At 40.0% G+C, this 15,436-nt stretch overlaps 1 protein-coding gene across 3 annotated transcripts in view; it reads right to left on the bottom strand.

Moving 5' to 3' along the window:
• Positions 1-15,436, bottom strand: part of LOC122836154 (kazrin-like) — a 157,303-nt gene that overhangs the window by 6,463 nt on the left and 135,404 nt on the right. Inside the window, exons 7-11 of one of the 3 annotated variants that reach the window (XM_044125882.1) lie at positions 6,993-7,129; positions 6,482-6,652; positions 5,182-5,265; positions 3,955-4,144; positions 330-466 (exon numbers count right to left, since the gene is read on the bottom strand). In XM_044125882.1, coding sequence (XP_043981817.1) covers positions 330-466; positions 3,955-4,144; positions 5,182-5,265; positions 6,482-6,652; positions 6,993-7,129 — 719 coding nt within the window. The remainder of the gene's footprint in view (positions 1-329; positions 467-3,954; positions 4,145-5,181; positions 5,266-6,481; positions 6,653-6,992; positions 7,130-15,436) is intronic. The other 2 variants (XM_044125890.1, XM_044125899.1) reach the window with 2 other exon arrangements.

Here is a 15,436-nt window from a genome sequence, read left to right as displayed (position 1 = left end):
AGAGAGGAAAGAAAACTGAACTGACGACCACAGAAAAGGAGTGTTACGAAAGAGATCACAACAGAAAGGAGAGATGAAACTTTTCATGCTGTTGGGCATGCACCTATTTACTACCCAATTCGTTTTTGTGTTTTTAAATCACCACAAAAGAAATTCATATCACGTCACCAGAGTGAGTGCACAACAGAAATGCATGGGGCAAATGTGAACTCAGCCAAAAAGGACAGGGAGGGGGAAACAACAGCGGCCAGGCAGTGGAACAGTCAGCGGTTACTACAGGAGCAGAACAGGTGATTACTTGGGAGGGCGCAGAGGCGGGCAGCTCTTACATTGCAGAGGGAGTGAGTCCGGTGACGTGGCGAGTTTATGTCGCTGGGTGTAGACGACCGATCTCCCTCCACTGCAGAGGCGTCAGAGATGATGGAGGGCTGACGCGAGTGGATGGGGCTCACTCGCACCGCAGCCACTAAACGGGACAAGAGGGGAGAGAGGACAGGCTTACCTTGGTCTTGGGAGTTTGGGGCACCAACGGTACAAAATGAGGGGAAAAAAATAAATAAAATAAAATATGGTGGACCCTCAGCATTAGTACAACACCACAGAATAAAAATTAGCCTAAAGATAAATGGAGGAAGAAAAAGAGGGTATATTTTTCTAACCAGCTGCAGTTGCTAAGCAACAGGGAAACAGCTTCACAGAGGTTTAGAGAGCGTGTGCCCAAACCAAAGAGACCGATACATAAAGTACAGCCAATTGCAATGCAATTTGGAGTTCGTGACTGTTCCCACATCTTCCCTGTCTTCTTTTGCGTTCATCCGCGACTTCCTCCAGATGTCCCCAATTAGTTAGCAACTGGTGTGTGGATCTACGGCTGCCATTTAAAACAATGCATTTTAAGGGTTTTGTACAGCTGCAAGTCCAATTTATACAGCGTTTTCTCTACTTTATTGCTTTTTTCTATGCTTTTTTTAATGTCGGAAGCCATTGTTTGGCAAAGCCCGTATGCCTTTCCAAAAACATCAGAATTTGTGTGTAGTAACATAAGTCCTGCCTAGGAAGTGTGGGTCTCCTGCTGCACCCCCCTTTAGTGGTAGCTGCGGGATATAGGAATTCAACAGAAACTTTACTCTTATAGCAACACAGAAAGTTTTGTTCTTTCACGAGACTGATGGTAAAAATGATATTAGCAATATGCTTGCAAAGTAAAGGGAAAGAATTAAAATATCACAATTAAGAATGGAATGTCCAGTTGTTATTTCTGTTTAAGCACGCCAATATTATCTGTACAGCACAGAGTTAGAAAAGTAAAAAAATTGGCTGTTTGTGATATTTTTATTGATTATGCCACGTAATCATTTAGATCAGGGGTTTTCAAAGTATGAAAGGGTGAGCCCCCCTCCAAGGAGCAAAATGCCTGCGCCCCCCCCTCTTTCCACGTCCCCCCCGTGGAGGGGGGGTGGAGTTGTAAAAACTCCACCTTCAGCCCCGCTCTGGCCAAAACCAGTGATGGCATAGTTACTTTGAAAAAGTAACTTTAATCGGACTACTGATTACTCCTTGAAAAAGTAACTTAGTTATATTACTGACTACTTGATTTGGAAAGTAACTAAGTTACACTAAAAGTAACTTTTTAGTTACTTTCAGCAGCTGCTAACAACAACACTCCACCTCCTGTGAAAATCACATTGATCTTTGCTAATACTTAATTGTAAGTTATTTTATAACGGTAACATCAACAATGTGTCTCCACTGATAAGGTTGAACTGAAGGAGATTGTACAAAAAACAGTACAAAAAATAAAAAACATGAGTAATTTGTGTGGTCCACTGTTGTCTGGAAAACTCTCAGAAGGATTTTAAAGCCCCCTCTCCCCCAGCCTCCAGATTCTGCGTTACGGCCCTGCGTTTGATGTCGCAGCGCACAGAGCTCCTCCTGCAGCTCCACAGCTCAGATGGCTGCGACACTTACCGTAATATTAATGATTATAACGGTGCTAACTTGCCATTATAACTATTGCCAACTACGGACACGTTTATTCGTGGCTGTTTTCACGTTTATTGCGCTGTTCATATTGGTCTCGATGTTTGCAGTTTTGTGGAGCGCAACGTGAAGCTCGACGTCATTCAGAGGTAATATATTAACTTGACATCAACAAAGACACAGCGGGACGGATCATCCGGGAAATGATGAACAGGGAGAGACTGACTAAAACTACCTTAATGACGGACAAATTCTGGGATTTATTATGAGTCTCTGCTTATTTCCAACCCCAAATGAGCAACTTCACGTTCAAAAACGAGCCCAAAAAGGCGCAACCCGCCACTCATTAAATTTTCAAGCGACTTTAAAAAAAATGAAGCCTAAAGCCGCTTATAATAATCGGACTTGGCGACAGACACTGAAAATAGTTCCAGTTTTTCCACCAACAAAATGCGCATCTCCCTCCATTGTTTACATTTCTGTTGCATAGAGACGTCGGTCACTCGACAAGACGAGTAGAGGAAATACGATTCAATAACAAAAGAAGATAGTAACGCAAAAATGATTTTGATAAGTAACTGTAGTCTAACTACTGGATTTGAAATAGCAACGCGTTAGATTACTCGTTACGGAAAAAAGTGGTCCGACGTCAGTAACGTTACTGACATCACTGGCCAAAACATCCTCTAAGGTGGGAAACATTTCCACTGATCCCCGCTCCACACGCGCACCCCACAGTACCAACTTTTTCCTAAATCCACAGAGTTGATCGTGTGCGTAAAAGACGTTTCTCTCACATCAGTAGACAGCAAGTAGCTTTACCGGTTTATTTTTTCCCTCGCACCGCGCCTCCCCTAAAGTGCTCTGGCGCCCCCCAGGGGAGGCGCGCCTCACACTTTGAAAACCGCTGATTTAGATAATTCTTGCAGTATTTTTTTCCATACTGAAACTTTTACGACAATACCAAGATTAAAATTTCTCTGACAAAGAGTGACATATATCAAAATACTGGCAAGTCAGCGAAGGTTGCCTGCATATGTATTTATGTGTATTCAGATATCCTGGGTGAAGTTGTCTTTTGTTTTTGTAAAAGATAAGTAAATAAATGATTTATAAAAAATAAGATTTTTTTGCAAATCTTTCAACACAAACTCAGTTTTACAGTGGAGTGAAGTGCTCTTGACTGCAACGAGATCTGATATATTTTCTATCTACATGATGTAGAACTGAGCTCCACATTTATGCTCCATAAACATTTATGCAGTTCTCCATATTGGTAATACTGACGACATCTTGTTAATATAATTGAGCGTAATTTTCTCTGGCAAAAAGAAACATGAAACCTGTTCCAAAGAAAGAAGTCACAGTTTTGCACATGAGAAATGGTCTGAAAGCGCCGTGTAACCCTGCACTGACTTTCCACATTGTGGTTCCCCAAATCTGAATGTAATCAATGCTTTAAACAAACAACAAATCTCTTAATAAGTACTCAGTTTTGGAAATTGTGCTATATTTTGTTCGGGGGCTAACTCCAGTGCAGCTTTGCTACAGTGAAACCCTCACATAGTTTGTATTTGCATTAAAATATAACTAAGCTCTAATTACACTAGAAAACGTACTAGAAAGCGGCACTTAAATTTCAAACATAGCTTTGCCATTCCTTTAAGACTAATGCTTGCAAGTCATATGAGATCCTGTTTCTTTTTCGACTCTGACAAAGATGAAACCTGAAAAATGTCGACTTCAAAATTCAAACATTTGAGACTGACCACATGCATTTGACATGCAACTTATCCTTGGCTGCCACTTCAGAGGAAATAAAGCGCATGACATAACACAGCTGGAACATCATAATATTTAGCAGATGGCACGATTTAATGCGTAGAGACCAGCTTCACGTGAGCATGCAGTTTGTAAGCAATGGGGCCACAATCTCAACATGTTACGAGGCAATCTGCCCTCGTGTTGGCCTACCTTGTCTGTCAGTGGGATGGCCTGTGTGGACGTAGAGGGTCTGCTGACTTTGCCTGATGGCAGCAGTCAGGGGAAGATCCGCCTGCATCACCCACTCCTGGTTGTTGCCATTGACGACCGCCTCGGTGGGCATGGCCAATGAGTGACGCTTGGGCACATCCTTTGTCAGCGTGGCTAGTGACTGTTTGGCCTTAAGGAGATAAACAGACACACACACACACATGTTCTGAGCGTGATGCTGCTTCCCTGGCTCCCGTTCTTACTATTTTTGCACCCTGTTTTACTCGCTGACATGTTATGCATCCAGAAAGCTACAACGTGTTAGTGCACACAGATATGTGAGCTTGCCTCCTGGCTCATCATGTTGCTCTTGTATCTGGAATAATCTGTCTGTTTTCTCATTCTCTTTATGCTGTGCAAAAAATCTCTCACTCTTACTCATGGGAGTGCTGACAAAGTTATTCAATAATAATATAAAAAAAAAACACATAAAAAAAAGGGGGGGAAAGAATACTGATAAGAGGGTGGAGGCTGGGGGGTTGGTGTTGTGCAAAATAACTAAGGAAATGAAAAACAATTAAGTCTTTCTATAACTTTAATGAATACATTTGCTTTGAGGCTTTTTTTACACACGCGACAATGAGCTTCTGCAGCCTTAGAAGATATGCTTTTCACCCCAAAATATGCTCAGAAGAAAAAAAAAATATTCTTTCATTTTTTTCTCCCCACCAGCCTGTGTTTTCTGATTAGCTGTGACATGTTGCTGTTTAAAAATCGCTTCAAATATGGTTATTGTTCAAATCTTATTATCATGCCGAGCACGGCAGGCCACAATTCACCACCACAATCAGCTTCACCGCAATCACAACTATTTTAGTGGTAGTCAAACAATTATCAGTCACTTTTTTTTCTTCTTTTTTTTGACATGCAAAACTGGGTACACTCAAAAACGTTCAGCGCAATTAGGCATCAGAATACAGATGAGTTTTATAGCATTCAGGGTGATCATTGTTCTGATCTGTGGCATTTCCCATGTTAGGATCACTGGGGTCAGACAAGGGTGGGCTGGGGGATTAAATAAAAAAAAAAAAGAAAGAAAAAGAGACATGCATCTGAGGTGGAATGCTTCCCAGAAAATCAAAACTGGGTGACAGGTAGGGGAGATTTCCGGGGAGAGTTGGGATCAAAACAGGTGAAATTTATTTTCAAACTGTGGGCCTGTCTTACCGCCGTGACCCTAGGAGAGTAGTCCCTGTCCACAAGCCGCTCAAACACCCGGAACTCCATTCTCTGATTGACACAGTTACTCATCTGGGGGGTTGGAGACATGAGGAATCGCTGTGTTGCAAATTTAAACAATTTTTTTGGTCTGTTTTAATCAAATGTTTGAAGTAAAACACTGTATGTCACCGACTATACACAGCACTCTAGCAGTTCTTTAGTATTTTCTTGATGCTCTGTAATCATTTAGTATGTACCTACTAACACTATGAAATACAAATCTGTATAAGTAAAACATAATGTAGTGGTAAAAGTAATTAAATGGTTTGTTTCCATTTCTTTTTGTTTCTAACACTGCCTATAAAAAATCCATCTCTTGTATGAAAAAGGATTAGGGCCACTTAAAAAATCTCTTAATTCTGAGAAAAAAAATCAGAAATCTCATATTAAAGTCTTTTTTTTTTCTTCCTTTTTCAGTGGCCCTAATCTACTTCCGTACCTCTTGGCATGGACTGGTGTAAGATTTAAGAAAATGAATTACAGTAAAACTAAACAACATGACCTTACTGTAATCAAAACAGAAAAGCAACAATCATGTTGCTGCTAATTCTATGAAGCATATTGCTCATTACAGGTATGACATTAACAGTTTTTATAGTCTTTTTAAAGAGATAAATAGACCTAATCATTAAAAAAATAAGCATTTGATTCTGTTACGTGAAAGAAAAGTGTCATAGCCTTGTTTTAATTGGTGGCGTACAGCAGCAGGTTGGGGAGGGACAGCAATGTGGGGTTTTTTCTGCACTTGTAAGATGGAAAAGCCTAGGCCCCTTCTCTACTTCACATTGAAATCATGGAATAATCTGTTTTCATTTTGTAGAAAAGAGCAAAAAAAAAAAAAAGCTACTAACAGAAGCTAGAGAGCTAAGAGTTTAAGTTTCTATTAATTATACTGAAATATTAACTAGGCTTCTCAGGCAATTTTATGAGTCTTAAGTCAATTCGATTCATAAATTCAGCTGTGGAAGTGTAGTAGGGAAAAAAAAGAGTCTAACTTGGTAAAGCTAACTAGAATATGTCTTCTTGTCACTCTATTTATATAAAAAATGTCTAAATACAAACAATATTTCTGCATCTAATATAACAAGACATGACTACGTTCTCTAGAAAGACCTAGTAAAATAAACATTTTCTTTTATTTTAACTTTTTGTGTTTAATTTGTCACTCCACTATAGATTTCACCGCCTCATCCTGAATGGCTCTTTCTGTTAAACAAGCCGCCTCATGTCTGCTCCTCTGTCTCACCATGGCGAGTTCAGCCTCCAGCTCCTTGATGCGGTTCTCCTTGAGGTCGAGCTGGGAGCGCAGCATCCCTGTGTGCTCCGTGGCCTCCTTGGTCTGCCGTCTCAGATCCCACTTCTCCCTCTCCAGGAGGTCTTTCTCCTTGGCCAGAGCCTTTACTGCATCCTCGCTCTCCTAGCAGACACACAGATCCTGATGGATTGGTTCACATATAAAGCCCTACCGCATGATTCAGATGTGGGAAAAAAAAAAAAGCAACTAGAATTGTCTACATGTTCAACTGGTTTTATTAGGCAGAATAACAGAAATAAGAGTATCACCGTTCATCTGCGTCCACTCCACTCAAATATTCACTGATTTAACTGTCAAAGCTTCACAGATGCAGATGATATTGATCATCTTTACCTATGAGATGTTTTTGTGCGATGCCAAGCCAATGAGCACAACAGCAAAAGTTCCAGGCATGTACGTTTGTCAGCCAAATGTGCCACGCGACTCTATGAGCAGGCCATACTTTCCTGTGCTGCTCGTAGTTGCGTATGAAGTCCCGAAGCTGCTCCTCCCGGCTCTCTAGTGTGGCGTAAAGCTGCTGCATCTGGTTCACCAGGTCGGCCTTCTCCGCCTTGAGACGTTTGCGGTCCGACTTCATGGCTGTGTTAAATAAAGAATACAGACAGAGAGAGAGAGAGAGAAATATGGAAAAAATGACTGTGGGTTGTGAGTGAACACTGAAGATTTTTTGAAATATTTGGTTTTTGCGCTGTCCTCCGTTTGCATTTTATAAATGGTTACAAGATGCTAGTAATGACTTTTTAAAATCATTCATATTTTTGTGAGATGCTTTTATTGTGTTAGCCAAATCACTTTTTTACCACTGCCCTCGTCTAAGGAACAGCTACTAATATCCACTGATACTGTAACTTCATTTTGATGAAGTTCAGTAAATGTGAAATACTTTCCCGGTCCTATAAGATTCCATCCCATTACAACCCAGCAGGGGGTGTTGGATTTATCTCTCGCTCCATCCTGTCATCCCTAGAGAACAACACAGCAAGACGCTTTAACTCCTCTGCAGAGAGAAAGACCGACTCCGTGGTCAAAAGGAAGCTGTAAACATTTTCCTGTTAAGAACAACAACATTAGAGTTGACCAAGTTTATTAAATATCTGTTAAAACTTTTTTTTTGCACTTTTCACTGAACTCACTGTGTTGATTTTAAGCAGCTCAATACATTTTTTCAATCGGTTGGTATTAGTTTAAAAAAAATAATTTTTGTTTCTTTTCAATATGCATGTACTTCTTTATTCCTGTTTAAATTATTTATGATGTCGATCTTCCCACTCTGTAAACCACGTCTGATTATATCTGTTAATCACACATTCCTGTGAATATTTTTTCCATGCCTTGCCTTTGTTTAGCTCATAATGTTTTCTTCTTTGTTGTTTTGTGGTTTGTTTGTCTTTGCTTTCTGTTTCAGTCTTACATAAAGCACTTGGTGTCCTCCTGGTGTAAGAAAGGTGCTCCATGAATAAAGACTGATTGATTGATAACAAAAATGTTCTTGAGCATCTTCCTCAAATCCAGAGAAATACTCGCTTTTATGAGCAAGTGTGGTTCACAAAGCCCACCCTCTCTTTACTCGTGGTAGGAAGAACATGAAGCTCCTCCAGATACGAAATGTGTGTGAACACCTGTCTCTGGTCCAACATGGCCGCACCTTGATAAGGAAGAGAATCACGCAAAAGCCCTTGTGTCAATCTGTCCTTCTGCTGCTGCCTTTGGAAGAGACTGGGACCTGAAATTCATCTCTCTCTCTCTCTCTCTCTCTCTCTTTCTCTCTGCCACACGCAGACTGTAATCCTCTGGCACCGCACCCACGCGTCGTCATAAAAAATTATAGTGCGCAGTGGTTATTCAGAGAAGTGCTAATTTTCTCTAAGACTACATCTCTTCCGTCTCTCCTTGCGCACCGCTCTCTGTTCCCACTTTCTCTTGATCTGCCTCCTTGTGCACAGCTGTTTAACCAGAATATTTCCTGTCGGACAACAACCATATTTGGCCCACTTATATATCCTTTAGTGTAAGATTTGTATTTCATCTTCACTTGAACATCTGGTGGGAGGGCTTTATATTTTATAACAGTACAAGTTTCTTTTTTCTTTTAATGCTTCCCTCTCTTTTATTATTCTCCAACAAAACAGCTCTGAGTAAATAAATATATCAAAGGCTAAATATGAAATAGTACATAGAAGTTTTGCTTTAGAAACATAATCACTTAAGCAAAGCGGAAGAGCAGTTGTTCCAAGCGGATCCCTTTCCTTCCAACCCTTTCATATCTCTCTCTAACACTCAGTCGAAATGGTGGAATCCAGCACTACAAACAGACCACACTAGCTGGCAAATGAAGACAAAAACCATCCCTCACTGACCAAGAGAAACAGGAAACCTCACAGCACCTGCCTCGGGGAAATGAAATGAAAGCTGTCTTTGGGACGAGCCAAAAACTCCGCCGCTGCCGCTCCACATCCTGCACCTGCGACGGCTTGGCAGCGACGACGGTCCTGGTGTTGGATGCAAGAAAGCACTCAGTGTGACTCTGTGAATGGATCCATTCACTGCTGCATATCAAACAACTATTAGATACCAATTAAAATCTGTCAATAAACAGTTTTTTTTTGTGTGTGTGTGTGCTCTGTTTGCCCCGGAGCTCAGTCCTGTTGAGTAACATTTATTAACAGGGGAGAGATGCAGAAGCTTGTGCACGTCTCTTCTCTTCCGACAGTCATAATTATGACTAGCATGCACTGCAGTCAGTCCAACTCTTATGACACCAAGTTGCGGCTGACGTTAATTTGTCTGGATGTGGCAGAAGACTGCAAAGTAAGTAGGAAAGGACAAAGGACAACCCCAGTTTGGTTTTGGTCAACAGGCAAAATACAATGTTTGACAGAAAACTAACACCCTTGAGTGTAATTACCAGCTGAAGCATGGTGGTGGCAGCATTATGCTGTGGAGATGCTTTTCTTTCAGGAGGAACAGGGAAGCAGGTCAAAGAGGATGGATGGAAGTAAACAATAAACAATGTTGAAAGAAAACATGCCTGAGTGTTTATTGTGAGAAGAATAGGTCGATGTTTGTACAGCAGACAATGCCTTAAATTTATAAAGAGAACTAATGTAATTTATCTCAATAATTTTAAGATATTTAATCAGCCTCCTCGATGGAGCAGAATATTAAAAAATCTGCTTTTTAAAACATTTTTTTTTAAATAATTGTTTGGGATTCTTTCTCAAAAATGTCAACAATACCTACTTTTCTGCAAAACAGCATGCAAGCGCCGAAGTGGAAAACTTGCTCTCACCTAAAAATAGTGGAGTTTACAGCTCTCACAAAGCAGCTCACTCCAAAGTTTACCTGCTCCCATTATTCAGTGTTAACAAATACACTGAGCTGTATCATGCTCTCCTGACCCGCTCTCCGAAATCTGCATAAGTGGCTATCAGCTCGCTGCACAAAGGCTCTTCTGCTACCAAATCCAAAGTGCTTTGCCGTACTTTAATGTGAGACTCTAGTAGTCTAGTGCTCTAAAAGCTTTTGTCCACCATGCAGAAGCATGGTGCTTCCCTGCTGGAGGACTTAATAAATGAGCCAACTCATTAGCTACTGCACAGAAGAAGCGGCTTTGTCAGTCTGTGTTAGTTTCAAAACTTAGTTCAGTCTGTGGTTTTCAACAGTTTTGGTCAGTGTAATAAAATAAACATATATTTACAGTAGCTTTTAAAAGTATACAAACCCCTGCTAGCGGCCTTGATAGATAACTATAAAACCTTTTCATCATGTCATATTTGTCCTGTAAAACTGCACAGCAAAATAAATCTGTTAGAAGGAAGATAAATAAATCAGCTTCAAGAAACAAAATCCATTTGATGAATGCTTATTTCATGAGGAAGCAAATCACCTCCTGTTTGCAGGTTCACACAGTCTGTACCAACAGCAACGACTTCATATCCTTTTCACATCCCACTCACTGCTTCGGTATGATTCAATGACGGGGTTCATTAGCATGTGTTCCCTATCTATTAGAGTGTAAATGAAACAAAATTTAAGCCATGATTTTAACAAAAAAAAAAATGTTCCTGCCATTCAGTTAAATACAGCAGCCACTTGTATTTACTTATTTTACTTACTTGATGGAACAGTTAAATAGATCTCATATTAAACATAAAAAAAAGAACAACAATATTTAATCAAAGTACACTTTGTCTTAAATGAAATCATTGAGGCCACATTTTTCGCACCTCTAAAACCTGATAAAAATAAGTGTAACTGAACATTTTCTTTTATTCTACTGAGTGTTTTCATTGTTCAAAGTGTCTATGCAGCTTCATTTTTAATCCATGGCTCTGTTTTTGCACACCGAGCGTAATTATGAAGGTCTATTTTTCTTAGCAAGTCCTCAATATGATAAAGGCAAGAAAACATCCCATTCAAGTAAAGGTAGTTACATGTTAATCTTCAAAAGCAATAGAATAGCAGTAGAAAAGTTGAAATCGTTTAAAACTGTGACAAGCACCCAGGTTTTATACGCAGCTGGGGAAGTGAAGAGGGAAGAGAGGAGAACGGATGTAAATGCATCTCCAGTTGGTAAACAAATTAAGCTATGGGTAAAATATTGAAATAAAACTATAAATAGATATTAAACATGGACACTAAAATTAATTATATACTTTGTGGAAAATCCTGTTTTGGTTGTGACAACTTAAGGTGTCTCCTACATTGAGAATCAGTCGTCACATGAATTACTCAGGTGTGATTTGGACCTATTCTTCCACATAGACGCTTTCATGTCTTAAATGATTTGAAGTTCCTCTCAGTTCCTTCCACAGACATTTAGTGTTTTACTTTCGCTTTTAAACTCTTGGGAACAACTTAAGGGCTGTGCATTTCATGATCATGCAGATTATTAATTCATCATCAGATTCTGATCTGATTATCAGTAATGCCCTGGTAAATTTCACCTTCCATTCTTCCTTCAATTATATGTGAGCTGTCAGTACCATATGCTGTAAAGCAGGGGTTTTCAAAGTATGAAAGGGTGAGCCCCCCTTCAAGGAGCACAATGCCTGCTGCGCCCCCCCACCCCCTGTGGAGGGGGGTGGATTTGTAAAAACTCCACCTTCAGCCCCGCTCTGGCCAAAACCAGTGATGGCATAGTTACTTTGAAAAAGTAACTTTAATCGGACTACTAATTACTCCTTGAAAAAGTAACTTAGTTATATTACTGATTACTTGATTTGGAAAGTAACTAAGTTACATTAAAAGTAACTTTTTAGTTACTTTCAGCAGCTGCTAACAGCTCTGCCTCCTGTGAAAATCACATTGAGCTTTGCCAAAACTTAATTTTAAGTTATTTTATAATGGTAACATCAACAATGTGTCTCCACTGATAAGGTTGAACTGAAGAGGAGATTGTACAAAAAACAGTACAAAAAATAAAAAACGTGAGTAATTTGTGTGGTCCACTGTTGTCTGGAAAACTCTAAGAAGGATTTAAAGGCCCCCTCCCCCCAGCCTCCAGATTCTGCGTTACGCCCCTGAGTTTGATGTCGCAGCACAGAGCTCCTCCTGCAGCTCCACAGCTCAGATGGCTGCGACACTTACCGTAATATTAATAATTATAACGGTGCTAACTTGCCATTATAATTATTGGCAACTACGGACACGTTTATTCGTGGCTGTTTTCACGTTTATTGCGCTGTTCATATTGGTCTCGATGTTTGCAGTTTTCTGGAGCGCAACGCGAAGCTCGACGTCATTCAGAGGTAAAACATTAACTTGACATTAACAAAGACACAGCGGGACGGATCATCCGGGAAATGATGAACAGGGAGAGACTGAGTAAAACTACCTTAATGACGGACAAATTCTGGGATTTATTATGAGTCTCTGCTTATTTCCAAGCCCAAATGAGTAACTTCACGTTCAAAAACGAGCCCAAAAAGGCGCAACCCGCCACTCATTAAATTTGCAAGCGACTTTTAAAAAATGAAGCCCAAAGCCGCTTATAATAATCGGACTTCACGACAGAAACTCAAAATAGTTCCAGTTTTTCCACCAACAAAATGCGCATCTCCCTCCATTGTTTACATTTCTGTCATATAGAGACGTCGGTCACTCGACAAGACGAGTAGAGGAAATACGATTCAATAACAAAAGAAGATAGTAACGCACAGTAACGCAAAAATGATTTTGATAAGTATGTAGTCTAACTACTGGATTTGAAATAGCAACGCGTTAGATTACTCGTTACAGAAAAAAGTGGTCCGACGTCAGTAACGTTACTGACATCACTGGCCAAAACATCCTCTAAGGAGGGAAACATTTCCACTGATCCCCACTCCACACGCGCACCCCACAGTACCAACTTTTTCCTAAATCCACAGAGTTTATCGTGTGCGTAAAAGACGTTTCTCTCACATCAGTAGACAGCAAGCAGATAGCTTTTCTGGTTTACTTTTTCCCTCGCACCGCGCCTCCCCTAAAGTGCTCTGGCGCCCCCCAGGGGAGGCGCGCCTCACACTTTGAAAACCGCCGCTGTAAAGTATTCAACTCCATGATATCCCCACCTACAAGCTTTATTGGGCATGTTTTTTGTTTGTTTTTTTCAGCTGATAAGTGGAAAATCTTTTCCTCCAAATGTGACGTGTGTATCGATATCCAAAGAGTTCAGCTTTGGCGTTAATCCGAGACTACATTCTCTCAGTATTTCACTGGCTTGTACAGATATTTTGTAGTCAACTTTAAAAACAAGTTTCAACATGTTTGTTCTTCAGCAGTGGGGTCTTGTTCAGTGAGTGTGCACAGCAGCCATTGCCTTTGAATGCATTCTTGTTTTCATTGGATAAACTTTATCTGTAACTTCCAGGTGTGAGGCTCTTTGTGAGAGCTTCATGCCTCCAGTTTATGGTAAAATTATATTTGTTTGACTCCATATACTGGTTCAAACAGCGTTCACTGGAGCATTCACTTAAAGCTGCGTTCAATGCAGCTTTAACCAATGCCAGTAATATTTTGCAATTTTGTTGTTGTCTTACCAATTGTAAAACTCTGTGCAGGACTTTTTATACATCTTTATTTAAAATCAGCTGATACTGAAGACACTTTTGCAAATGGAGAATTGCAGAAGGCTGTTTTCTTGGCATCGTGTATCTTCTTGAGCATCCTTTTCTTCATCTAGACCACAATATTGGGCAAAAGTAGCACACAAAGAGTTTGTCAGATGTAAAATCGACCGTTTTTTGATTTTACATATGCAATGTAAAATTTGTTAAATTTAAAATCATCCTGTTGAAAACCTGTGCTGGAAAGAAGGCTGAATAAGTGGCTAGCACGCAAAGATTCCTCTCTCTGTATGCTTCCACTCTGTGAAATGTTTTAGGTGAAGAACTGGATCGGTCCCTGCTGGGAAAATGGCGTTATGTGAAGTAATTAAAGCACAGGTGCAGATAAAGGTGGCTGCAGAGATTTTGTAAAAACGTTCTTTCTTAAGGTAAGATAGTTTGACAAGTAGATTTGCTCAAAATAAAAACTAGATTTTTTCCAAAATGTTCATCTTGTGTGTATGATGAAGCAATACAAGACTTGTATATATTTTTAGCACATCTTTATCAAAGGCGTCCATAAATGATAATGGCAGGAAAGTGTATAGACAGAAGGGAAACTGAACCGCAGTTTACTTCAACATACAGCCTTGTAATTATATGCTCAGGTCATCACACTAAATCAAAAAGACAGGGATAAAATTTCCTTGGAAAATGAATGAGAATGCACTCCGTACTGATAGTACTCCATAAAACTTCAGTTCTAAAGAAAAGCAAGAGGCTTTAACTCAAACTTTAACATAATTATTTCTAGTGAGAACAAAAGAGAGAGAAGTCAATTGGATGTGTTTTGGGGTCTTAAATTTGCCCGCTGAATATTGAATTGGGAACCTTGTGGCAGCACAGAGATTTCACCTCCTCTCTTCCTCTGTAAAATCAACCTCATGCACTGGCTGAGGTTGATTAATTTCTGGTGTGATGATTGCAGGCGGCCTGACCTAACGACGCTACCTTTTCAGCCTGACTTCTTTTCAAAAGAAAATGAACAGACTCGACTGTTTGCAACAAAGAACATGCTCTAGTTTGAACAATGACGTCACAAACCACAAAGAGTTGTGAGGCTGTTGAAGATGTGAAGAAGAACCGTGTAAAATGAGAAATAATGGTTTTTTTAAAGAGAAGCTGCATCAGAGCCCACATTAAATGCAACATGCATGAGCAGATAACTGGCTAAACAACCAAGCAGAGTAACTGAGGATCCCTTTACAACTTGCAACATTAGGAATTACTATTCAGTTAGTAACTTGGAATACAAAGTTATGTAATCTGATATGAAATTTATTCTAATGGTCAGGTTCTGTCATTTTCCTGTGTGACAAACTGTCTGTTGGTGACTTTAATCTGCAAATGCTTCCTTTTCTGATCCTGAATGCTCCATGCTTTGCCTAAAATAAAAGCTACCAGGTTTAACTGACCTGTGTTGAAGTTCAAAGTTAGCCATGATCAGTGTCAGTAGTGTTTTTAACATTAAGACAGAAGGAGCAGGGAGATGTAAGAACCTGTAAAGGAAACTGTATTTTTTAGATGTGGTTTAGGCCATAAGAGAGCTAGACTTTTAGTAGGTAACAAAAAGGATGAGTCTCTGTTTGACCTTTCGACCTTTGTCTGCCATGGACTGGCCCTGTAACTGTAACTGTCGGCAGCCTCTTGAAAATCTCAGAGGGACGGAAGAGATGTAAAAGCTACACATGAAAAGTGCTGTTTTGTTATGCGAGCTGCACTAATGGTGCTACACAGTAATGCAACAAATCCAGCTTGAAATGTCAGCTCTGTAATCATTTTGTCTGTTTGGAAAACA

The sequence above is a fragment of the Gambusia affinis genome, linkage group LG01, assembly GCF_019740435.1.
Source record: "Gambusia affinis linkage group LG01, SWU_Gaff_1.0, whole genome shotgun sequence".
Taxonomy (NCBI): Eukaryota; Metazoa; Chordata; class Actinopteri; order Cyprinodontiformes; family Poeciliidae; genus Gambusia; species Gambusia affinis.
The sequence above is the reverse complement of the archived record's forward strand: the minus strand, read 5'-3'. Positions and strand labels throughout refer to the sequence as shown.